The sequence below is a fragment of the Mobula birostris genome, chromosome X, assembly GCF_030028105.1.
Source record: "Mobula birostris isolate sMobBir1 chromosome X, sMobBir1.hap1, whole genome shotgun sequence".
Classification (NCBI taxonomy): domain Eukaryota; kingdom Metazoa; phylum Chordata; class Chondrichthyes; order Myliobatiformes; family Myliobatidae; genus Mobula; species Mobula birostris.
In genome coordinates, this window is record NC_092402.1 from 8,929,575 (window position 1) to 8,954,651 (window position 25,077).

At 50.2% G+C, this 25,077-nt stretch overlaps 2 protein-coding genes across 2 annotated transcripts in view; one reads left to right on the plus strand and one right to left on the minus strand.

Moving 5' to 3' along the window:
* The window catches only part of LOC140191819 (uncharacterized protein C17orf113-like), a 42,355-nt gene extending 20,386 nt beyond the window's left edge, over nt 1-21,969 (minus strand). The window contains exons 1-2 of the mRNA XM_072249612.1: nt 21,262-21,969; nt 5,615-5,806 (exon numbers count right to left, since the gene is read on the minus strand). Of these exons, the coding sequence (XP_072105713.1) occupies nt 5,615-5,806; nt 21,262-21,718 (649 nt within the window). The 5' untranslated portion in view covers nt 21,719-21,969. The remainder of the gene's footprint in view (nt 1-5,614; nt 5,807-21,261) is intronic.
* LOC140191857 (sorting nexin-10B-like) overlaps nt 1-25,077 on the plus strand; it is a 91,622-nt gene that overhangs the window by 50,804 nt on the left and 15,741 nt on the right. The gene's annotated exons all lie outside the window — the stretch shown is intronic.

Here is a 25,077-nt window from a genome sequence, read left to right on the forward strand (position 1 = left end):
TTACTCAGAGAGTGGTTGGTGCGTGGAATGCACTGCCTGAGTCAGTGGTGGAGGCAGATACACTAGTGAAGTTTAAGAGACTACTAGGCAGGTATATGGAGGAATTTAAGGTGGGGGGTTATATGGGAGGCAGGGTTTGAGGGTTGGCACAACAATGTGGGCTGAAGGGCCTGTACTGTCCTGTACGATTCTATGTTCTATGTTAAAAGTATTGATTTGGAAGTGAAACAAAAGGTTATTAAACAATATGAAGGTGGAAAACCAGTGAATGCCATTGCTCAAAAGTGCGAGAGGGACCTATAATCGTATATGGAGAAATTGTTAATGACGTGGGTTGATGACCAAACATTGGTCAGCACGTTACGATCACTGCTAAGGGACGGAGCCTGTCGAAATGCTTAAAGAAAAAGCAGGACCAGATTACGATATCAAGTTTAGTGCTTCTACATACAGGTTTGCTAAGTATATAATATGGTGTCCGCACAACGTCCGGTTTCACAGAACGTATTGTGGTCGTTAAGCAACGCATACCTGTATATAATTGCTTCGTAAATTATATAAAACACAGTGTGCGGGTAACTGTTCTATATATAGACTGATTGTACATTGTTGGGTGTTTTGGGGGTTTAGCACATATAGCAGTTAACTTCGACAACTGACTTCAGCAACAAACCTTCAGATCTGAATATGGACGGTAGATTAAATTTGAAATGCAGCCCTGAACAATGGATTCTGAAGAGCCGTAAACCACAGTATAATTGGACGGACCCAGCCGTGCTGATTTAAATTCATTATTTGGGGCTGTCATTTAGGTGTCCGTAGTGTAGGTGCGAAACGGGAGCTGTGAAGGTTGTGGTGTAGTTCAAAGAAAGCATTGTAGATGCATTGTAAATATGGAATTGTTCTGAATTGCCCCTTGACCTTCAGCGTTGGGTCGGACAGGCCCTTTTCCTCTGAAAGGGGTCTCAGTGTGATACCTGCTGTGTCTCGTTTTGTCGTTTAAAAGAGACTCCTTCTCCCGGGTGACTTCATTCACGTGACAACGTACACAAAGTGACGCTGGGTGACACGTGTACAGTGTTGGTGGGGGTGGTGGGGTGGGCTGATGTGTGTGTGGCCTGCAATGTTGCCTGTGTGGCCTTTGCGTCTTCTCCCCTGAGTGCATGGGTTCTCCCAAGGGGCTCTGGTTTCTTCCCACATCCCGTAAGACATAGGAGCAGAATGGGACCATTCAGCCCATCGAGTCTACTCCCCATTCCATTGTGGCTGATTTATTATCCCCTCTCAACCCCATTCTCCTTTCTTCTCCCCGTAACCTTCAACGCTGTGAAAAATCAAGAATCTGTCTACTTCCGCTTTAAATGCACCCAGTGACTTGGCCTCCACAGCCGTATGTGGCAATGAATTCCACAGATTCACCATTCTCTGGCTAAAGAAATTCCCCCTCATTTCTGTTCTAAGGGGAGGTCCTTCTGCCTTGAACCTGTGCCCTCTGGTCCTAGATTCCCCCCACTATAGGGAACATCCTCACCGCATCCACTCTATCTGTGTCCTCTGGTCCTAGACTCCCCCACTATAGGAAACGTCCTCTCCACATCCACTCTATCTGTGTCCTCTGGTCCTAGACTCCCCCACTATAGGAAACACCCTCTCCACATCCACTCTATCTGTGCCCTCTGGTCCTAGACTCCCCCACTATAGGAAACACCCTCTCCACATCCACTCTATCTGTGTCCTCTGGTCCTAGACTCCCCCACTATAGGAACCACCCTCTCCACATCCACTCTATCTGTGCCCTCTGGTCCTAGACTCCCCCACTATAGGAAACACCCTCTCCACATCCACTCTATCTGTGTCCTCTGGTCCTAGACTCCCCCACTATAGGAAACACCCTCTCCACATCCACTCTATCTGTGTTCTCTGGTCCTAGACTCCCCCACTATAGGAAACAACCTCTCCACATCCACTCTATCTGTGCCCTCTGGTCCTAGACTCCCCCACTATAGGAAACATCCTCTCCACATCCACTCTATCTGTGCCCTCTGGTCCTAGACTACCCCACTATAGGAAACAACCTCTCCACATCCACTCTATCTGTGCCCTCTGGTCCTAGACTCCCCCACTATAGGAAACATCCTCTCCACATCCACTCTATCTGTGCCCTCTGGTCCTAGACTCCCCCACTATAGGAAACAACCTCTCCACATCCACTCTATCTGTGCCCTCTGGTCCTAGACTCCCCCACTATAGGGAACATCCTCTCCACATCCACTCTATCTGTGTCCTCTGGTCCTAGACTCCCCCACTATAGGAAACATCCTCTCCACATCCACTCTATCTAGGCCTTTCATTATTCAATAGGTTTCAATGAGATCCCCCCTCTGCTCCTCATAAACTCCAGTGAGTACGGGCCCAGAGCCACCAAACACTCCTCATCTGTTAACCCTACCAATCCCGGGATCATTCTCGTGAATCTCCTCTGGGACCCCCCCCCCCCAATGCCAGCATGTCCTTTCTTGGATAAGGAGCCCAAAGCTGCATCGCAGTACTCCCAGGTGCGGTCTGACCGCTGCCTTATGAGGCTGTTGGGTTAGTTAGCTGTTGTGGGCGGACAGCGGGAGGTTGGAGGGGTGTCGACGGGCGTTTGAGCGAGAACGGGGTACAGGGAGATCAGAGGGATGTTGAATAGGTTTCAGGGAGTCGACAGAGGCCCCCTGCTCTCCTTCAGTGCTGTGAACAAATGTGCAAAAGAACCGAATTCAGGCTTAATATCGTGAAATTTGTTGTTTTGCGGCGGCAGTACATGGCAATACATAATAAAAAGCTGTAAATCACAGTACGAAGTGTATACTGTGGGCTACTGGCAGAACGGCAATGGCTGCAGTTTCTGGGGGCAACTCGGAAGGCACAGGATAGATACCTCCCTGAGATGAGGAGGTGTTCGAAATGGATGACGAGCCAACTGCGACTGACAAAGGAGGTCAAGGAAGACATAATGCAGCAAAAATTAGTGGGAGTTAGGGGGCTGGGAAGTTTTTAAAAACCAACAGAAAGCCATAAGGGGGGAAGAGATGAAATAATGAAGGTAAGCTAGCCAGTAATATGGAAAAGGACAGTGAAAACTTTTTCAGATGTAGAACATAGAAGAGTACAGCACAGGAACAGGCCATTCGGCCCACAGTGCTGTACTGACCCGGCTAAAAAGCAAATCAAAACCACCCAAACACTAATCCCTCCTACCTACACCATGTCCGTATCCCTCCATCTCCCTCACATCCGTGTGCCTATCCGAACGTCTCTTAAAAGCCTCTAATGTATTTGCCTTTACCACCATCCCAGGCAGCACATTCCAGGCATCCACCACTCTCTGAGTGAAAAACTTACTCCTCACATCCCCCCTTGATCCTATCCCCTCTCACCTTCAATGCATGCCCTCTGGTATTGGACACGCTAGAGGCAGGAAACATGCTCCCGATGTTGGGGGAGTCCAGAACCAGAGGCCACAGTTTACGAATAAGGGGTAGACAATTTAGAACGGAGTTGAGGAAAAACTTTTTCACACAGAGGGTTATGGTTCTGTGGAATGCTCTGCCTCAGAAGGCAGTGGAGGCCAATTCTCTGGATTCTTTCAAAAAAGAGTTAGATAGAGCTCTTCAAGATAGCAGAGTGAAGGGATATGGGGAGAAGGCAGTTAAAGGGTACTGATTGTGGATGATCAGCCATGATCACAGTGAATGGCGGTGCTGGCTTGAGGGGCTGAATGGCCTACTCCTGCATCTATTGTCTATTGCATTAGATATTTCAACCCTGGGAAACAGATACTCTCTGTCCACTCTATCTATGCCTCTCATAATCTTATAAACTTATATCAAATCCCCCCTCAGCCTCTGGCGCTCCAGAGAAAACAACCCAAGTTTATCCAGCCTCTCGTGATAGCACACGCCCTCTAAACCAGGTAACATCCTGGTGAACCTCTTCTGCACCCTCTCCAAAGCCTCAACATCCTTCCTATAGTGAGGTGACCAGAAATGTTCGCAATGCTCCAAATGTGGACAAACCGGAGTTTTATAAAGTTCAGATAAAGATATATAAAGTGTAAAAGAGAGGCGAGGGAAGGTATTGGACTGCTGGAAAATGATGCTGGAGAGGTAGTAATGGGGGACAAGGAAATTACAGGCGAGCTTGTTACGTATTTTGCATTATTCTTTACTGTGGAAGATAATAAAAGTATGCCAGAAATTCAAGAGTGTCGGGGGCAGAAGTGAGTGTCGTTGCTATTACTAAAGAGAAGTTACTTGGGAAGCTGAAAAGTGTGAAGGTAGGTAAGTCACCTGGACCAGATGGACTGCACACCAGGGTTCTGAAAGAGGCAGCTGAAGAGATTGTGGAGGCATTAGTAGTGATCTTTCAAGCCTCGCCAGGTTCTGGAGTGGTTACGGAGGACTGGAAAATTGCAAATGTCACTCCACTCTTGAAGGAGGGGAGGGAGAAGGGAGGAGATTATAGGCCTGTTAGCCTGACATCAGCAGTTGGGAAGATTTTGGAGTCCATTATCAAGGATGAAGTTTTGGGGTGCTTGGGGCCACATGATGAATTAGGTCAGAATCAGCATGTTTTCCTGAAGAGGAAATCTGACAAATCTGTTGCAATTCTTTGAGGAAATATCAGCCTGGTAGCAGAGTGTCAGTGGAAGTTGTTTACTTGGGTTAACTAATGGTTGAAGTGCTTAACAAGATGGTAAACCTGTGGTATTACAGGAAAGATACTAGCATGGATAGAAAATTGACTAATCGGTAAGAGGCAAAGAGTGGGAATAAAAGGGGCCTTTTCTGGTTGGGTGCCAGTGACTAGTGGTGTTCCACAGGGGTCAGTATTAGGACTGCTACTTTTAACATTATATGTCAATGATGTAGATGACGGAATTGATGGCTTTGTGGCCAAGTTTGCAGACGATGCGAAGATAGGTGGAGGGGCAGATAGTGCTGAGGATGCGGAGAGTCTGCAGAAGGACTTAGATAGATTAGGAAAATAGGCAAAGAAGTGGCAGATGGAGTATAGTGCAGGGAAGTGTATGGTCATGAATGTTGCGAGAAGTAATAAAGGTGTTGACTGTTTTCTAAACAAGGAGAAAATTCATAAACCAGAGGTGCAAAGGGACTTGGAAGTCCTCGTGCAGGATTCGCTAAAGGTTAACTTGTGGGTTGAGTCGGTGGGAAGGAAAGCCTAGACAGAGTGGATGTGGAGAGGATGTTTCCTATAGTGGGGAGTCTAGGACCAGAGGATACAGATAGAGTGGATGTGGAGAGGATGTTTCCTGTAGTGGGGGAGTCTAGGACCAGAGGACACAGATAGAGTGGATGTGGAGAGGATGTTTCCTGTAGTGGGGGAGTCTAGGACCAGAGGACACAGATAGAGTGGATGTGGAGAAGATGTTTCCTATAGTGGGGGAGTCTAGGACCAGAGGACACAGATAGAGTGGATGTGGAGAGGATGTTTCCTGTAGTGGGGGAGTCTAGGACCAGAGGACACAGATAGAGTGGATGTGGAGAGGATGTTTGCTGCAGCGGGTGTGCCTGCATTAAATACATCAAGGTAGTTACAAATCAGCACCCACCTGTGTAAGACGGACAGCCGGGGCCTGACTGCGGGGGCAACCCCTCCTTCTTAACCCGCTTTGGTCTGCGCTGCGTGTCCGCGGCCGGCTGTCCGGCTGGAGTCTCGTCAGAGGAGCTGTCGGATGACCCGGCCCCTGCTGCTCGCCACTGGCCCCGTGGGAGGCTGGGCGTCGAAGAGAACTGGGCGCCACCTGGAACGAGGAAATGCCCCTGGTTAGCAAGCCTATCATGGGCGCAGCGCCTCAGCCAGTGCAGCCGAGCTGTGACCTGAGCAAGACTTCGTCGCTGAAACAACAGAGCATTAGTTAACGTTGAGGCCAAGCTCCTTAATATCCCGTGGACTCAATGTCAGGCATTCTACAATTCACCTTCTCAGTTTCTTTCGGTTTATCTATCTATTTAATATTGTTAATTCATCTATCTATCTATTTATAGAACATAGAAATCTACAGCACATTACTGGCCCTTTGGCCCACAATGTTGTGCTGACTGTATAACCTACTGTAGAAACTGCCCAGAATTACCCTACCGCGTAGCCCTCTAATTTTCGAAGCTCCATGTACCAGACTAAGAGACTCTTAAGAGACCCTATTGTACCCATTGCCGGCAGTGCATTCCACGCACCCATCACTCTCTGTGTGGAAAAACTTACCCCTGACATCTCCTCTGTACCTACTTCCAAGCACCTTAAAACTGTGTCCCCTCGTGCTAGCCATTTCAGCCCTGGGGTAAAAGCCTCTGACTATCCACACGATCAATGCCTCTCATCATCTTATACACCTCTATCAGGTCACCTCTCATCCTCCGTCGCTCCAAGGGGAAAAGGCCGAGTTCACTCAACCTATTCCCATAAGGCGTGCTCCCCAATCCAGACAACGTCTCCTCTGCACCCTCTCCATAGCAACCACATCCCTCCTCTACTGAACACTGAAGCCTTTTTGTCTGTTTTTAGGGTTTTCTTTTATTGATTTATAGTTTGTTTTCTGTATTTGCAGAGTCTGTCTTTTGCACGGTAGTTAGTTGTCAGACTCTGTGTCTGTTTTCACACTGGGCCTATTGTATTTCTGTTCCTCAACTCTGCTGTGAGTGACGGCAAGAAAAGCAGCATCAGGTTGAAACACCACCGGCCTATGTTGTGAAATTGGTTGTTTTGCCGTAGCAGTACATTACAATACGTAGTGATGATAGAAAAAAAACTACCAATTGCAATAAGAAATATATATTTAAAAAAATAAATTAAACAAGTAGTGCAAAAAGAGAGCAAAAAAAAAACACGAATCTCAGGGAAGTATATGGTGACATGTAGGTACTTTGATAATAAATTTAGTTTGGACTTCAAAGCCTGCTCGGGGTAATATCAGGACGCACTTGTTCTCATAAAGGGGAGTGGGTAATCCGGGGCACGAGAGTGATCCCGGGGATGAAAGGGTTAATGAATGGGGTGCGTTCGATGGCTCTGGGCCTGTGCTGGCTAGAGTTTCGAAGAGATGGGGAGGGATTTCCTTATCGAATATTGAAAGGCCTAGATGATGTGGAAGTGGAGAGGATGTTTCCGGTGGTGGGAGAGTCTCGGACCAGAGGACACAGATAGAGTGGATGTGGAGAGGATGTTTCCTATAGTGGGGGAGTCTAGGACCAGAGGACACAGATAGAGTGGATGTGGAGAGGATGTTTCCCATACTGGGAGAGTCTCGGACCAGAGGACACAGATAGAGTGGATGTGGAGAGGATGTTTCCTATAGTGGGGGAGTCTAGGATCAGAGGACACAGATGAAGTGGATGTGGAGAGGATGTTTCCTATAGTTGGGGAGTCTAGGATCAGAGGGCACAGATAGAGTGGATGTGGAGAGGATGTTTCCTATAGTGGGGGAGTCTCGGACCAGAGGGCACAGATAGAGTGGATGTGGAGAGGATGTTTCCTATAGTGGGGGAGTCTAGGACCAGAGGACGCAGATAGAGTGGATGTGGAGAGGATGTTTCTCATAGTGGGGGAGTCTAGGACCAGAGGACACAGATAGAGTGGATGTGGAGAGGATGTTTTTTATAGTGGGGGAGTCTAGGACCAGAGGACACAGATAGAGTGGATGTGGAGAGGATGTTTCCTATAGTTGGGGAGTCTAGGACCAGAGGGCACAGATGAAGTGGATGTGGAGAGGATGTTTCCTATAGTTGGGGAGTCTAGGATAAGAGGGCACAGATAGAGTGGATGTGGAGAGGATGTTTCCTATAGTGGGGGAGTCTAGGACCAGAGGGCACAGATAGAGTGGATGTGGAGAGGATGTTTCCTATAGTGGGGGAGTCTAGGACCAGAGGACACAGATAGAGTGGATGTGGAGAGGATGTTCCTATAGTGGGGGAGTCTCGGACCAGAGGGCACAGATAGAGTGGATGTGGAGAGGATGTTTCCCTACAGTGGGGGAGTCTAGGACCAGAGGGCACAGATAGAGTGGATGTGGAGAGGATGTTTCCTACAGTGGGGGAGTCTAGGACCAGATGGTGCAGATAGAGTGGGTGTGGAGAGGATGTTTCCTATGGTGGAGGAAGACTAGAACCAGAGGACCCAGCCTCAGAATGGAAGGACAGACCTTTTGAACAGAGATGAGGAGGAATTTCTTTAGCCAGAGGGTGGTGGGTGTGTGGAATTCATTGCCTCAGACGACTGTGCAGGCCAGGTCATTGAGTTATTCAAAACGTTGGCCGACAGGCTCTTGGATTAGTCAGGGTGTTAGGCTACGGGAAGAAGGCAGGAGAATGGGGGTTGAGGGGGACAATAAATCATCATGATGGAATGGCGGAGTTGAGTGGATGTCTGATCGGCCTAATTCTGCTCCTGTGTCTCATGGTCTTCCCAAAAATGCTGTAGGCGGTGGGCAAAATGGACTGAGAATTTTTTTGTTTGCAGATGGCTATGAAGGAATACGGGACCACAAACGTAAACAGGGTTAAGATGCGTGATAGAACAAGGAAGGGCGATGTAGGAGGGACGGGTTCGATCGGAGTAGGTTAAAAGGAGACCAAAGGGGTTTGTACTGTGTTGTAATGTTTTGTGTCAAGGTCAACGTCAACCCTTGTCAAAGTGGTTGGTGGTGCAGGCTTGAGGGTCTCGATGTCTCTCTCTGTTCTTATATGCCACACAGACCTGGAATTGATGTGGACACCGTGATAGCACAAATTGCATCTCAGCCTTTAGCCTCAAGAACTGAGATAAAAAGCAGAAAATATGGGAAACGCAGTCAAAACGTTTCAGGCAGCAGGGGCAGGGCCCATGGCCTGTAACCTTACCCCCGTTTCTCTCTACTCAGACGCTGCCTGACCTGCTGAGTGTTTCCAGCGTTTCCTGTTCTTAAACACAAGAGATTTTGCTGATGCTGGAAATCCAGAGCAAAAAAAAAACACACACACACACACACAAAACGCTGGAGGAACTCAGCAGGTCAGGCAGCATCTATGGAGAGGAGTAAACAGTTGACGTTTTGGGCAGAGATCCTCCATCTGGACTGGGGAGGAAGGGGAAGATGCCAGAATAAAAGGTGGGGTTGGGGAAGAGGGTGGAGGAGAGGTGGAAGGTGATAGGTGAAACCAGCTGGGTGGGAGAAGTAAAGGGCTTGAGAGGGAGGAATCCGATCGGACAGGAGTGCGGACGGTGGGAGAGAGGGACCCAGGGGTGAGGTGATAGACAGGCGAGGAGGTCAGGGTAGGGATTAGAAGAAGAGGACAAGGGGGAGGGAACTGGAAGGAGAAGTCGATATTCCTGCCATCAGTTTGGGGGCTACCCAGACAGAATATAGCACATCACAGACACTTTTAGTGCAGGACTTTTAACACATGTCAGTGAATCTCAGGACTGCATTTGGCGACGTGTGTACTTTGATAATAAATTTGCTGCTTCTAACTTCCCTTCCCCGCCTGCGGTTTACAGTTTATGCGAAGAACTGAAGCCTGGCTCTTGTTTGAATTGATCACTGCTGTACTCACGTTACCCCAGAGCACCCCCCTGGCTGTTGGGTTATCGGAGGATTCGCGGGGGGGGGGGGCCCGCTCCTCCGGCCCCGTGCACTCTGCAGCCTGGTCATGGGAGTCTTCCTCCGCCTCCTCCTCCTCCCGTGGCTGCGTCGAGGTTCCTTCTCTGCAGCACTCTGGGGCAGGCTGCCCGTCTTGCGGGTAGAGCGGTGAGGTCGCGAGCACGGGCAGACCTGAGATGGCCAAGGCGTGTTTACGGGGAGGGGGCCGCTAATGCCGCGAAGGACCCCACCCACCCTGCTGACGGACTGTCTATCCCACTCCCATCAGGGAGGAGGCTACGTAGCATCCACTCCAGGACCACCAGACTCAAAAACAGTTACTCTCCCCAAGCAGTGAGGCCGATCAGCACCTCACCACTAACCCATAACACCAGCATGCCATTAGACAGTGAAGAAAGCTAATGGCATTGCTGGCCTTCATAACAATGGGAATTGAGTATAGGAGCAAAGAGGTCCTTCTGCAGTTGCACAGGGCCCTGGTGAGACCACATCTGGAGTACTGTGTGCAGTTTTGGTCTCCAAATTTGAGGAAGGACATTCTTGCTATTGAGGGAGTGCGGCGTTGGTTCACGAGGTTAATTCCCGGGATGGCGGGACTGTCATATGTTGAAAGACTGGAGCGACTGGGCTTGTATACTCTGGAATGTAGAAGGATGAGAGGGGATCTGATTGAAACATATAAGATTATTAAGGGACTGGACACGCTGGAGGCAGGAAACATGTTCCCGCTGATGGGTGAGTCCAGAACCAGAGGCCACAGTTTAAGAATAAGGGGTAGGCCATTTAGAACGGAGTTGAGGAAAAACTTTTTCACCCAGAGAGTGGTGGATATGTGGAATGCACTGCCCCAGGAGGCTGTGGAGGCCAAGTCTCTGGATGCTTTCAAGAAAGAGCTGGATAGAGCTCTTAAAGATAGCGGAATCAAAGGTTATGGGGATAAGGCAGGAACAGGATACTGATTGTGGATGATCAGCCATGATCACAGTGAATGGCGGTGCTGGCTCGAAGGGCCGAATGGCCTACTCCTGCACCTGTTGTCTGTTGTCTATAACCCAGCCCTCCACACACACACCCCCAACCACCACTACTTTATCATTTCCTGTCAGAGTAACCTTGCGTACAGGCATTATTTCCACCTCCTCCAGACGTTCAACAATCTCGAGTACCGAACGCGAATTGACTTTGTGGGGAAAAACTAGGAAGTGGCGGTGGACGGTCGGGCTGGCTGAATGGCTGCTGGTGTGCCACAGATTCCGCGCTGGGCCTGCTATCTGTAGCAACGGTCCGGGCGGTGATGTGGCCAGCGCGTCGGCTAGCTTGCGGATGGCACCAAGGCCGTGGGCTATTCCGGGCCCCGGTCTTTGGAGAGGGTTCCGGAGGAGGTTCACAAGAATGATCCTGGGAATGAAAGGGTTAACGTTTGTGGAGTGTTTGATGGCTCTGGACTCACTGGGGCTTACGGGGGGTGCAGTCGAATCACATTGAAACCTACTGAATATTGAAAGACCTAGATGGGGGGCAGGTCCCAACCTCTAGGTTTAACGGTCGGGGTCGGTGGGTTAAAAAAAAAGGTCGGGAATCCCGGACCTAGATTGAGTGAACGTGGAGATGTTGTTTCCTGTCTTGAGAGAGTCCAGGACCAGGGAGCACAGCCTGAGAATGGAAGGGCGCCCCTATAGAGTGGAGAGGAGGAGGGATTTCTTTTGCCAGGGGATGGTGAGTCTGCGGAATTCATTGCCAGAGATAGCATTGGGTGCATTTAAAGTGGAGGTTGGTAGCTCCTTAATTCGTGAGGGAGTCGAAGGCATTCGTTAGTCTTGCGAGACCATGGATCTGCGCCTGGAAAGTCTTCACTCTCCAGGGCGCAGGCCTGGGCAAGGTTGTATGGAAGACCGGCAGTTGCCCATGCTGCAAGTCTCCCCTCTCCACGCCACCGATGTTGTCCAAGGGAAGGGCACTAGGACCCATACAGCTTGGCACTGGCGTCGTCGCAGAGCAATGTGTGGTTAAGTGCCTTGCTCAAAGGACACAACATGTTCCCTCGGCTGGGGCTTGAACTCACAACCTTCAGGTCACTAGTCCAATGCCTTAACCACTTGGCCACGTGCCCGCATATAAGGCAGGAGTCGAAGGCAGGAGAAAGGGATTGGGGGGGGGGGGCGCGGGGAGATAATGAATCAGCCATGATGGAATGGCGGACCAGACTCGATGGGCTGAATGGCCTGATTCTGCACCTATGTCTAATGATCAAGTGACCTTAAGATTTGTGCGTTTCCTCTCTGCAATTGGAAGCTCTTGTCCTAAATACAAGAGACTTTGCAGGCGCTGGAAACCCAGAGTAAAACACACACATACACACACACACACACACACACGCAAAACGCTGGAGGAACTCAGCAGGCCAGGCAGCATCTAACGGAGAGGAATGAACAGTCGAAGTGTTTCGGGCCGAGACCCCTTCATCGGGATCTCTTGTCATTATCGTGACAACTGTTACGATCTCTGTTCGTTGGCGTCTCCTGTCACGTAATTCACGGTGCAGGGGTTTGATGGAGTCACCATGTGGTCTGATTGGGACAGAAGCCGGCAAATTTTATGGGAAAATTGGATAATTTTATGTGTGGTTGTCATAGCTGGAGAAGGTAATGGAGACGAGCCCCCACTACCTATTAAATGCTCCCAATGTCGTGCACCTCAAACAGCCTCTGATAACCAAGTCCAGCTCCCGGCCTTCACGTGTGGTTTAGCTACTAAGCCCGGCGGAACCGTGTCTACTGACAGGAGGAGGGGCAAAGGCAGGTTACTGGCACCTTAAAACCAGTCGCTCCGGCAGACGGGGCTCGTCAGCCGTGGATGGCAGCTCATCTAGGAGAAGGAAAACTCTGTTCTCAAACCTCCTGCTGCCTTGCAGCTACACCCACTCGTGGGGAAGGCTCCGGGAGTGAACCCCGAGGGAAAAATCTGGAGCAGGAGTCCCTACGTTGAGTTCAACGCTGACCGGCAACTCCTGGTGTTGGTCCCCGCTGTTCCTTTGCGTTGGAGAGGGGGAGCTTGCTACAAGGGCAACAACTTGCTCTCTGTGTTGTACTGCCCTGGCTTGCGTATCTAGACAGCTGGGATGCAGTATCCATGGTCGACCGAGGCCAGCGGAGGCCTCAACAGCATAACGTCTAGTGTGGGCTATTCTGGAATCAACGATCAGGATTTAGTTCCCTCTTGCCTCCTGTAAGGAGTTTGTACGTTCTCCCCGCGACCCGGTTTCCTCCCACAGTCGAAAGACCGGTCGGCAGATTAATCGGTCTCGTTGTAAATTGTCCCGTCATTAGGTTGGGGTTAAATCGGGGGCGGGGGGGGGGTGCCAGGAATTACTGGGCGGTGCGGTTTGAGAGGCCGGAAGCGTCTACTCCTTTTTGCATCTCAATAAATAACTACAGAAACAGCATTTAAACAAAAATATTATTTTTTTCTCTGCTAGATTATGTATTGCATTGAACTGCTGCTGCTAAGTTAACAAATTTCATGTCACATCCAGTGATAATGAACCTGATTCTGATTCTGAACAGATTAGATATGGCAAAGTTATTTCCCATGGTAGGGGAGTCTAGGACAAGAGGGCACGACTTCAGGATTGAAGGACGTCCATTTAGAACAGAAATGCGGAGAAATTACTTCAGTCAGAGGGTGGTGAGTCTGTGGAATTTGTTGCCACGAGTGGCCGTGGAGGCCAAGTCATTGGGTGCATTTAATGCAGAGATAGATAGGTTCTTGATTAGCCAGGGCATCAAAGGGTATGGGGTGAAGGCAGGGGAGTGGGGATGACTGGAAGAATTGGATCAGCCCATGATTGAATGGCGGAGCAGACTTGATGGGCCGAATGGCCCACTTCTGCTCCTATATCTTATGGTCTTGTGGTCTTGCTCTTTTCCTAGACGCTGCCTGGCCTGCTGAGTTCCTCCTGTGCGTAGCGCGATTACAGAAGTCAGTTGGGAAACACCAAAGGAAACATTTCACCGGAGGGTGCTTTTTTTAAAAAAAATCTATTGGGAAACATTTCATCATGAAAATGCTACACTAACTGTTTGGTAGTCTGCGCGGCCTACGTGCCGTCCCGTCCTGATTTGTAAGCCTGCCTGATCGGTCTGGCTGTTTGTCATCCCCTGCGTGAGAAAGTCCTCCTGTAATCCACCCGGTATTTACTTTTCCCCAGCTCCAAGTTCGACCTTTGCTTTCGTCACTCTGTCGTATCGCAAAGTAACTCTTAGGAATTCTACTACCTCAGATGTTCAACACTTTATATACTTCAATCGGATCCCTCACGGCCTCCCGCCCTTCGCCCTGCTCCTCCTAACGCGTTGTCCCTCCATCCGCAATCATTCCCGCTCTCGATTTTTAAAGTGAATAAGTCACGTGCATTGCCCACACATTCTGCAGCACCCACCATCCAGGCCAATCTCTTGCCATCGGGTAGGAGGTACAGGAGCCTCAGGTCCGACTCCACCAGGTTCAGGAACAGTTATTACCCCCTCAACCATCAGGAAGGAGGTACAGGAGCCTCAGGACCCACACCACCAGGTTCAGGAACAGTTATTACCCCTCAACCATCAGGAAGGAGGTACAGGAGCCTCAGGACCCACACCACCAGGTTCAGGAACAGTTATTATCCCTCAACCATCAGGAAGGAGGTACAGGAGCCTCAGGTCCCACACCACCAGGTTCAGGAACAATTTTTACCCCTGAACCATCAGGAAGGAGGTACAGGAGCCTCAGGACCCACACCACCAGGTTCAGGAACAGTTATTACCCCTCAACCATCAGGAAGGAGGTACAGGAGCCTCAGGACCCACACCACCAGGTTCAGGAACAGTTATTACCCCTCAACCATCAGGAAGGAGGTACAGGAGCCTCAGGACCCACACCACCAGGTTCAGGAACAGTTATTATCCCTCAACCATGCAGAAGCAGATTTACCAGGATGCTGCCTGAATTGGAGAACACGTCTCATGAGGATAGGTTGAGTGAGCTGGGGCTTTTTTCTTTGGAGTGAAGGAGGATGAGAGGGGACTTCATAGAGCTGTACGAGATGATAAGAGGCACAGATCGAGGGGGCAGCAGAGACTTTTTCCCCAGGACAGAAGGGGCTACTACAAGGAGTAAATCTCCTCTGCGCCCTCTCTGAAGCTGCCACATCCTCCTGTAACGAGGAGACCGGAACTGAGCTCAATTCTCCAAGCGTGGTCAAACTGGAGTTTTATAGAGCTGCGACATTATTTTGTGGCTGTTGAACTCAGTCCCCCGGCTAATGAAGGCCAACACACCTCAAGTCCAGGGGTGCAGTGCTAGCTGGAGCGCGTCTGGCACCTCTTTAAGAAAAAAACCGAAATAAACAAGCTGATTAATTAGGCGCCTCCCAGGGTGATTTGAGTCTCTCAGAAGCTGCTGATCTGCTGGGATTTTTACGCACAACAGACTCTAGAGTTCAGAAAGAATGGTGCCAAAAACAAACAAAAAAAAATCCAGCGAGTGGCTGTTATGTGAGCGAAAACATCTCGTTAAATCCACTCATTGGGTGCCTGGAATGAGCTGCCTGGGGTGGTGGTAGAGGCAGAAACAGAGGGGACTTTTGAGAGATGTTCAGGTAGGTACGTGAACGTGAGGGGAATGTAAGGACGTGGACATTGTGTAGACAGAAGGGATTATTTCAGTTGGCTCTTTGATTACTAATTTAACTGGTTCGGCACAACACTGTAAGCCGAAGGGCCTGTTCCCGTGCTGTACCATTCTGTGTTCTAAACAGCAACTTAACATTGCCGTTGTGGCCTCACGAACCAAGCATTGCCCCCCCCCCCACCCGACCATCCTTCCAATCAGATCAGACTGTGTCTCACTGACACACAGTCTGACCTGAAACCGGTCTTGATTTTATCGAGAGAGAATTGAGGGTTTTATTTCCACCGCCCCTCCGCTGGGCATGGGACTGATGAGGTGGGTATACATATGAAACAGCAGGATGTGATTTTTAATTTAGATAACTTGTAAAAGGATCCTCCGTCGTTGGCCTGGAAGGGCTGTGCCGTTAACCCTATCAGTGCTGTGTTGCTGGGGCGGTTCCAATTCCAGCCGTTGCCTGCAGGTCCCTGGATCTCTCACTTCCATTTATCCCCGTCCTCTCCCTCCCTCACGCGTTACGTCAGCTTGTTTCAACCAGACAGAAGCTATACGTATACATTATAGATATAAATATATATAAAATAGTTAAATTAATTAAGTAGTGCAAAAATAGAAATAAAAGGGTAGTGCGGTAGTGTTCATGACGCTGCCCCACAAGAAGGCGATGGCAAACCACTTCTGTAGAAGGATTTGCCAAGACCAACCACGGCCAAGGAAAGACCGTAGCCGCCCTCGTCAGAACGACACGGCACGTAATGATGATGTCATACAGAAGAGCACGTAACGATGATGTCATACAACACAGCACAAGATGACGTCATACGACGTGGCACATGATGATGATAATACGTTTACAGCCGTTAGGAATTTGCTGTGCCGTGTTGATCATGACATGACATTCGACAGTTATAAAGCATTACTGTATATAGAAGTAATTATATATTTTAAAAAATCACTGTCCTGCCCTATCAGATTCCTTCATCAGACGTTTACCACCGTCACCTATCACCTCCCAGCTTCTTACTTCACTACACCCTCCCCTCCCTTCACCCTCACCTGATTTCACCTGTCACCTGTCGGCTTGTCCTCCTCCCCCTCCCCTACCCACCCACCTTCCCCCTCACCTGTCACCTGTCAGCTTGTCCTCCTCCCCCCTCCCCCACCCACCCACCTTCCCCCTCACCTGGTCTCAGTTGTCACCTGTCAGCTTGTCCTCCTCCCCCCTCCCCCCACCCACCCACCCACCTTCCCCCTCACCTGTCACCTGTCAGCTTGTCCTCCTCCCCCCTTCCCCACCCACCCACCTTCCCCCTCACCTGGTCTCACCTGTCACCTGTCAGATTGTCCTCCTCCCCCTCTTCCCCACCCACCCACCTTCCTCCTCACCTGGTCTCACCTGTCAGCTTGTCCTCCTCCCCCCTCCCCCACCCACCCACCCACCTTCCCCCTCACCTGGTCTCACCTGTCACCTGTCAGCTTGTCCTGCTCCCCCTCCCTCACCCACCCACCTTCCCCCTCACCTGGTCTCACCTGTCACTTGTCAGCTTGTCCTCCTCCCCTTCCACTCCCTGCCAACTCTCCTATTCTGGCTTCTGCCCCTTCCTTTCCAGACCTGATGAAGGATCCTCAGGCCTGAAACATCGACAGTTTATTCCTCTCCATAGATGCTGCCTGACCTGCTGAGTTCCTCCAGCATTTTGTATGTGTGTGTTGCTTTGGATTTCCACCATCTGCAGAATCCCTTGTGCTCGTCTTCAATCGTGAGGCAAATCTTATTGTACCGATCGCATAGTGGGTGCTGTGGCTGTCCCATCGCGGTGTGGCACCGTAGTGTAACTGCTAGCCTATCGGTACCACTGTGCCGGCGAACCGGGTCCAGCTCACGCTGCTGTCTGTAAAGGGGTCGCTGCGTCCCTCCCCGTGACCGTGTGGGTTTCTTCCGGGTGCTCCGGGTTCCTCCCCCCACTCTAAAGACGTGCCGGCCGGTCGGTTGATCAGTCACGTAAACGCGAGAGGTTCTGCCGAAGTTTTGAGATTCGGTTTACAAATAGGTTGTGCAGAGCCACAATAATAAAGTCAATTTATTATCTAAGTCCACATACGGTGCCGATAGAAAGTATTCACCCCCCCCCCCACACTTTGGAAGTTTCATGTTTTATTGTTTTACAGCATTGAATCACAGTGGATTTAATTCGGCTTTTTTTTAACACTGATCGACAGAAAATGACTCTTTGGTGTCAAAATGAAAACAGATCTCTACAAGGTGACCTAAATTAATTACAAATATAAAACACAAAATAATAGATTGAGTAAGTATTCTCCCCCTTCCAAGTCAGTACTTAGTAGATGCACCTTTGGCAGTAATTACAGCCTTGAGTCTGTGTGGATAGGTCTCTATCAGCTTTGCACATCTGGACACTGCAGTTTTTCCCCTTTCTTCTTTACAAAACTGCTCAAGCTCTGTCAGATTGCATGGGGATTGTGAGTGAACAGCCCTTTTCAAATCCAGCCACAAATTCTCAATTGGATTGAGGTCTGGACTCTGACTTGGCCACTCCAGGACAATAACTTTTTTTGTTTTTAAGCCATTCCTGTGTAGCTTTGGCTTTATGCTTGGGGTCATTGTCTTGCTGGAAAACAAATCTTCTCCCAAGTCACATTTCTCTTGCAGACTGCCTCAGGTTTTCCTCCAGGATTTCCCTGTATTTTGCTGCATTCATTTTACCCTCTACCTTCACAAGCCTTCCAGGGCCTGCTGCAGTGAAGCATCCCCACAGCATGATGCAGCCACCACCATGCTTCACGGTAGGGATGGTGTGTTTCTGATGATATGCGGTGTTTGGCTTATGTTTAGTCTGATAGCCAGAAAGCTCAATTTTGGTTTCATCAGACTATAGAGCCTTCTTCCAGCTGACTTCAAAGTCTCCCACATGCCTTCTGGTAAACTCCAGCTGAGATTTCATGTGAGTTTTTTTTCCAACAGTGGCTTTCTCTTTGCCACTCTCCCAGGAAGCTGAGACCGGGCAACAGTTGATGTACGCGCAGTCTCTCCCATCTCAGTCACTGAAGCTCGTAACTCCTCCAGGGTTGTCATCGGTCTCTTGGTGGCCTCCCTCACTCGTCCCCTTCTTGCTCAGTTTTCGAAGACACTCGGTCACTCAGTTCTTGAGGATGGCCTGCTCTGGGTAGTTTCATACCTGTGCCCATATTCTTTCCATTTCTTGACATTTGACTTAACTGTTCTCTAAGGGATATTCAGCGACTTGGAAATTTTCTCGTATCCATCTCCTGACTTGTGCTTTTCAATAACCTTTTCGCAGAGTTGCTTGGAGTTTTCTTTTGTCTTCACAGTGTAGTTTTTGCCAGGATACTGACTCACCAGCAGTTGGCCCTTCCAGATACAGATTACTACAATCAATTGAAACACCTTGACTACACACGGTGATCTCCATTTAACTAATGATGTGACGTCTAAAACCAGTTGGGCTGCACCAGTGATGATTTGGTGTGTCATATTAAAGGGGGGGAGAATACTAATACGATCATAAGTATTGTGGTTTGTATTTATAATTAATTTAGATCACTTTGTAGAGATCTGTTTTCACTCTGACACGGAAGAGTTTTTTTTGTTGATCAGGACCCAAACAAAAGGCAAATTAGATCCACTGTGATTCAATGTTGTAAAACAATAGAGCATGAAAACTTCTGGTGGGGAGGGCTGAATTCTTTTTATAGGGCTGTGTATCTCCTCCCGTTCCCTGGCCTGGGGCTGAATCTGGCTCTTAATGACTTGGGCGTCTTGATTGTCATCACTGAGCTTCCGACCCTAATCCCCCCAAACCCCCCCAAAGCAAAAAGACCACCTTGGCCCCCTCTCTCTCCCGCCGCCCTTTGCCTGTGCCCAAGGGAAACACTTACGGCAGCGCATTACAGCATCAGTGACCCGGGTTCGATTCCCGCTACTGCCTATAAGGATTTTGTATGTCTGCCCCCGACCCTCATGTTCCAAAGATGTAGCGGTTGGTTGGGTTGATAATTGGTCACACAAGACAGGAGATTCTGCAGATGCCGGACATCCAGAGGAATGCGCGGCACACACACAAACACAAGGTGCTGGAGGAACCTAGCAGGGCCAGACAGCATCTGTGGAGCCATTTCGGCTGTCGAGATTTTGGGCTGAGACCCTGCTTCGGGACTGGGAAGGGAAGGGGGAAGATGGCGGAGTGAAACGGTTGGGGGGGTGGGGAAGATGGGTGAGGGAGGACGAGCGGGAAGGCGATAGGTGGGTGAGGGAGGGGAGGAGAAATGAGAAGATGGGAGGTGATAGGTGGAAAAGGTCAAGGGGCTGAAGAAGACGTGTTCTGATAGGAGAGGAGGGTGGACCATAATTGGTCAGGTGGTGTGATTGGACGATGTAGGCTCCATATATGCTACGTCTCTCAGTAAACTAAGTTGCTCTTCGGGTCCCTTTTAAATCTTTACCCTCCACCCACCCCCTTATTTCGTTCAAGGAAGAGGCTGTTTGGCCCATCAGGCTGTGCTGGATAGCAGGCAGCGTCACAGCCTAACGCCGTCCCTTGTTCAATTCCAGCCCTGTCTTTAAGGAGTTTGTACGCTCCCCTCTTCCCCTCCCCCCCCCGCCCGTGATCGCATGGGTTTCCTCCGGGTGGGCTGGTTTCCTCCCCCATCCCAAAGACGTACGGGCTAGTAGGTTAACTGTCCCACCGACTCCATGGGCCAAGAAGGGCCTGTAAATCTGCTGCATCTGTGAACGAACTTCGAACATGAGCCGTCTCTTCTCACAGTGCGGCGACCAGATCTGTACACAACAGCCCCCACCCCACACCCCCCCGCCTCAGCCACAAGACGTGGCTCGGTGCAGTTTCCGGGTAATCGAGCCATCATCGCGCAGATGGGCTTTTCCCAGGAAAGTGAGGCGTCCTGTGTTCTCCGCAGTGACATGGGATCGAAATAAGCTGCAGAGTCGTAAACTCAGCCAGCTCCATCACGGGCGCCAGTCTCCCCAGCGTCTGGGACATCGTCAAGGAGTGGTGCCTCAAAAAGGCAGCGTCCATCAGTAAGCTCCCCCACCACCCAGGGCGTGCCCTCTTCTCATTGCTACCATCAGGGAGGAGGTACAGGAACCTGAAGACACACACTCAACGATTCAGGAACAGCTTCTTCCCTTCTGCTGTCAGGGAGGAGGTACAGGAGCCTGAAGACACACACTCAGCGATTCAGGAACAGCTTCTTCCCCTCTTCCATCAGGGAGGAGGTGCAGAAGCCTGAAGACACACACTCAGCGATTCAGGAACAGCTTCTTCCCCTCTGCCATCAGGGAGGGGGTACAGGAGCCTGAAGACACACACTCAACGATTCAGGAACAGCTTCTTCCCCTCTGCCATCAGGGAGGAGGTACAGGAGCCTGAAGACACACACTCAGAGATTCAGGAACAGCTTCTCCCCCTCTGCCGTCCGATTTCTAAATGGACATTGAACCTGTGAACACTACCTCACTAATTTTTCTTTCCTCTTTCTGCAGTACTTATTTTATTTAACTTTTTAAATATATATACTGTAATTTAGAGTTTTATTTATTACGTATTGCAATGTAGTGCTGCAACAAAACAACAAATTTCACGACATAAGCGGGAGATGTTAAACCTGATTCCGATTCCTCGCCATCTTGTCAAGCTGAAACGCATGGCCGTTTTTCAACACTTCCAAGGACTATTCTAATACCGGGGCATTTGTGGCACGGTAGCGGTTAGCGTGACGATATTATACTCGTCCCGGGTTCAATTCCTGCCCGCTGCCATTAGGGGTTTGTAAGTTCTCCCCCCTCCCCCCCACTGTGACCGCGCAGATTTCCTCCGGGTGCTCTGGTTTCTCCCACAGGGAGGTCAGTCGGTCACAGGGTTGTGTGTCTCAAACAGGTAAAGAAAAAGACAAGGTACCGGTCCTGTGGGGGCCGGCGGTCCGGCCCTCGCCCCTCTCCCTGGCGCCCGCCGGTAGGCCAGGTTGTTGCGGTTTTTCCAGGCGGCACAGCCACCCGTTGGTGGGCTTGAAGTCGACCCCCATCTCGTCGGCCAGCGCCTTGGCCTTGGCCATCAGCACCGGCCCCGAGATGGGCCCCTCCTCCTTGCTGGCCAGCCAGAACAGCTGAGCAGGGCGTCGTCGGACGGTCTGGTTCTTGCCCTCGCGCTTCCGCTTGCGCTCCAGGTTCCCGCCGCGCAGCCACTCCTCCAGGATCCCCTCCTTCTTCTTGGCGATCTTGGAGATGGCCGAGGCGGTCAGCCCGTACTCCTGGGCGACCTCCTTCTGCTTGAAGGAGGGGTTGTTCAACTTGAGGATGATCTGGACCTTCTGGGCCAGGGTTATGGCCGTCCGCTTGATCTTGACTGGCGCTTCCATGCCCACGCTGGGATGGCACAGAAGAACGTTTTATACAAAGCCAGCTCCTCAACTCCTAGCCATAATCCACTTTCTTTCAAACCGCCTGGCAGCCAATTGCAGTTGTGTAATGGGTGTTTCTCTTTGTGCGTGTGTGTGCGTGCAGCGGTTACGACTCAGGCGTCATGGCAAAGGCGTTGCAGGCTCCAAACGCGGCTGATGGCGGGAGCGTGGGCAGAGGCAGAGAGTGCTCCTCGGATCGCCGTGCTCAGCTCGGGAACAAAGAGGTCTGTGAGACGTGAGGCTGGTGCTGAATAGCGAAGTGCTTTGTGTGATCTCATCTGAAATTTGATACCACGCATCAGCCCTGATAATATCACTCCCCCCGCCCCCCCAAACCCGGACCCACTCTTGAGGATGTGCTGTGGCGGCGGGGAGCTTATGTGCCGCGTTGTCCACAAGGGAAGCAGGCTGTGGTCGCTCCCTGTGGGATAATTGTAGACGAGAGCCCCGGGAGGTGGGGGGAGAAGAAAATGCCACAGCCTCATCTCAAACAGGCTCCCGGTGCATTAGCAGTCAGGAGGCAGAAGGAGAATTTTAAATAGGCCTTAACCGTCTCACTACTGAGCGATGCGCAGTATTGAAAAAAAGGATTAAGAACAGAGAAAAGGGAAAAATTAAAGGCACGTGTGTTTCGCTGGCAAAACTGAACATTATAACTTTATACTTGATTATCGCCAAACAATTGATACCAGAACGTACAATCATCACAGCGATATTTGATTCTGTGCTTCCTGCTCCCTGGAGTACAAATATTAAAAATAGTAAAAATTAGTAAATATTAAAAATTTAAATTATAAATCATAAATAGAAAATAGGAAAATTGGAAGTAAGGTAGTGCAAAAAAAAAAACCGAGAGGCAGGTCCGGATATTCGGAGGGTACGGCCCAGATCCGGGTCAGGATCCGTTCAGCAGTCTTATCACAGTTGGAAAGAAGCTGTTCCCAAATCTGGCCATACGAGTCTTCAAGCTCCTGAGCCTTCTCCTGGAGGGAAGAGGGACGAAAAGTGTGTTGGCTGGGTGGGTCGTGTCCTTGATTATCCTGGCAGCACTGCTCCGACAGCGTGCGGTGTAAAGTGAGTCCAAGGACGGAAGATTGGTTTGTGTGATGTGCCGGGCCGTGTTCACGATCTTCTGCAGCTTGCTCCGGTCTTGGACAGGACAACTTCCATACCAGGTTGTGGTGCACCCTAGAAGAATGCTTTCTACGGTGCACCTATAAAAATTAGTGAGGGTTTTAGGGGACAGGCATTAAAAGATACATACATATAAAATATAGCTCCAAGTAATTTTTTAATCAAAATGAATCTCAGGGTTGCGTATGGTGACATATGTGTACCTTCATAATAAATTTGCTTTGACTTTATATGTCACCCTGAGAGCCATTCTCTTGCGGGCCTGTTCAGTGAATCCACGATAACCATAATGGAATCAATGAAAGACTGCGCCAACTGGGGCGTCAACCGGCGTGCTAAAGACCACAAACTGTGCAGATACGAAAAGGAAGAAATAATAATAATAATAAATGAATAAGCGGTAAATATTGAGAGCACGAGATGAAGGGTCCTTGAAAGTGAGTCCTGAACACTTCAGTGATGTGGGCGAGTGAAGTTCGTTTCAAGAGCCTGATGGTTGAGGGGGTAATAACTGTTCCTGAACCTGGTGGTGTGGGTCCTGAGGCTCCTGTACCTCCTTCCTGATGGGTGAGGGGGGAATAACTGTTCCTGAACTTGGTGGTGTGGGTCCTGAGGCTCCTGTACCTCCTTCCTGATGGTTGAGGGGTAATAATTGTTCCTGAACCTGGTGCTGTGGGACCTGAGGCTCCTGTACCTCCTTCCTGATGGTTTAGGGGTAATAACTGTTCTTGAACCTGGTGGTGTGGGATTGAGGCTCCTGTACCTCCTTCCTGATGGTTGAGGGGGTAGTAACTGTTCCTGAACCTGGTGGTGTGGGTCCTGAGGCTCCTGTACCTCCTTCCTGATGGTTGAGGGGTAATAACTGTTACTGAATGTGGTGGTATGGGTCCTGAGGCTCCTGTACCTCCTTCCTGATGGTTGAGGGGTAATAACTGTCCCTGAACCTGGTGGTGTGGGTCCTGAGGCTCCTGTACCTCCTTCCTGATGGTTGAGGGGTAATAACTGTTCCTGAACCTGGTGGTGTGGGTCCTGAGGCTCCTGTACCTCCCTCCTGATGGTTGAGGGGGTAATAACTGTTCCTGAACCTGGTGGTGCGGGTCCTGAGGCTCCTTTACCTCCTTCCTGATGGTTGAGGGGTAATAACTGTCCCTGAATCTGGTAGTGTGGGTCCTGAGGCTCCTGCATGTTCTGCTTGATGGCAGCAGTGAGAGGAGAGTGTGTCCTGGGTGGCGGGGGGCGGGGTGTCCCCGATGGTGGATGTTGCTTTCCAGCGACAGTGTTCCTCGCAGATCTGCTCAGTGGTGCTGAGGGCTTTACCCGTGATGGACTACACCAGGACTGGATTGGGGACTCTCAGTAGCTACTTTATTGTGTACCTTCTGTACCTGATAACGCGGCCAGTGAGTGGACGTCCATGGTCTTCAGCCCATCCACTTCAAGGTGTGACACATTGAGCGTTCAGAGATGCTCTTCTGCACACCGCTGTTGTCAGGTGCAGTTATCTGAGTTACTATCACCTTCCTGTCAGCTTGAACCAGTCTGGCCATTCTCCTCCGACCTCTCTCATTTATAAGGCATTTTCACCCACAGAACTGATGCTCACTGGGTGTTTATTGTTTTTTTTTGCTTTTCCCATCGTTATCGGTAAACTGTGGAGACGGTTATCTGTGAAAATCCCAGGAGCTCAGCAGTTTCTGTGGTACTCAAACCACCCCGTCTGGCACCAACAATCAGTCCACGGTCAGAGTCACTCAGATCATATCTCTTCCCGCGTTCTGATGTTTGGCCTGAGCAACTGCTGAACCTCTTGGCCGTGTCCGCGTGCTCTTATGCATCGACCTGCCGCCACGGGATTGGCTGATTAGATACTTGCGTTAGCGCGCAGGTGGTACGGCTGACTGTGCTGGAATAAACGGCGGAGATGTTCGGCTCTGCAAAGGGTTGGATGTGCAGCAAAGACCGACGACCTTGGGGAGTGAGAAATAAAGCACGAATGTTGCCGTGCAGAAGGAGAGCGAGGGGCATATTCTTGGGTGAAAGCATCGGTGAGGGATGCCAGAGGTGACTTGAGACTGATGTACAAGATGATAAGAGGCGTAGATCGAGTGGACAGACAGAGTCTTTTCCCCAGAGTGGAAACAAGAGGGCGTAGGTTGATTGGAGGGAAGTGCAGGGGTGATGTC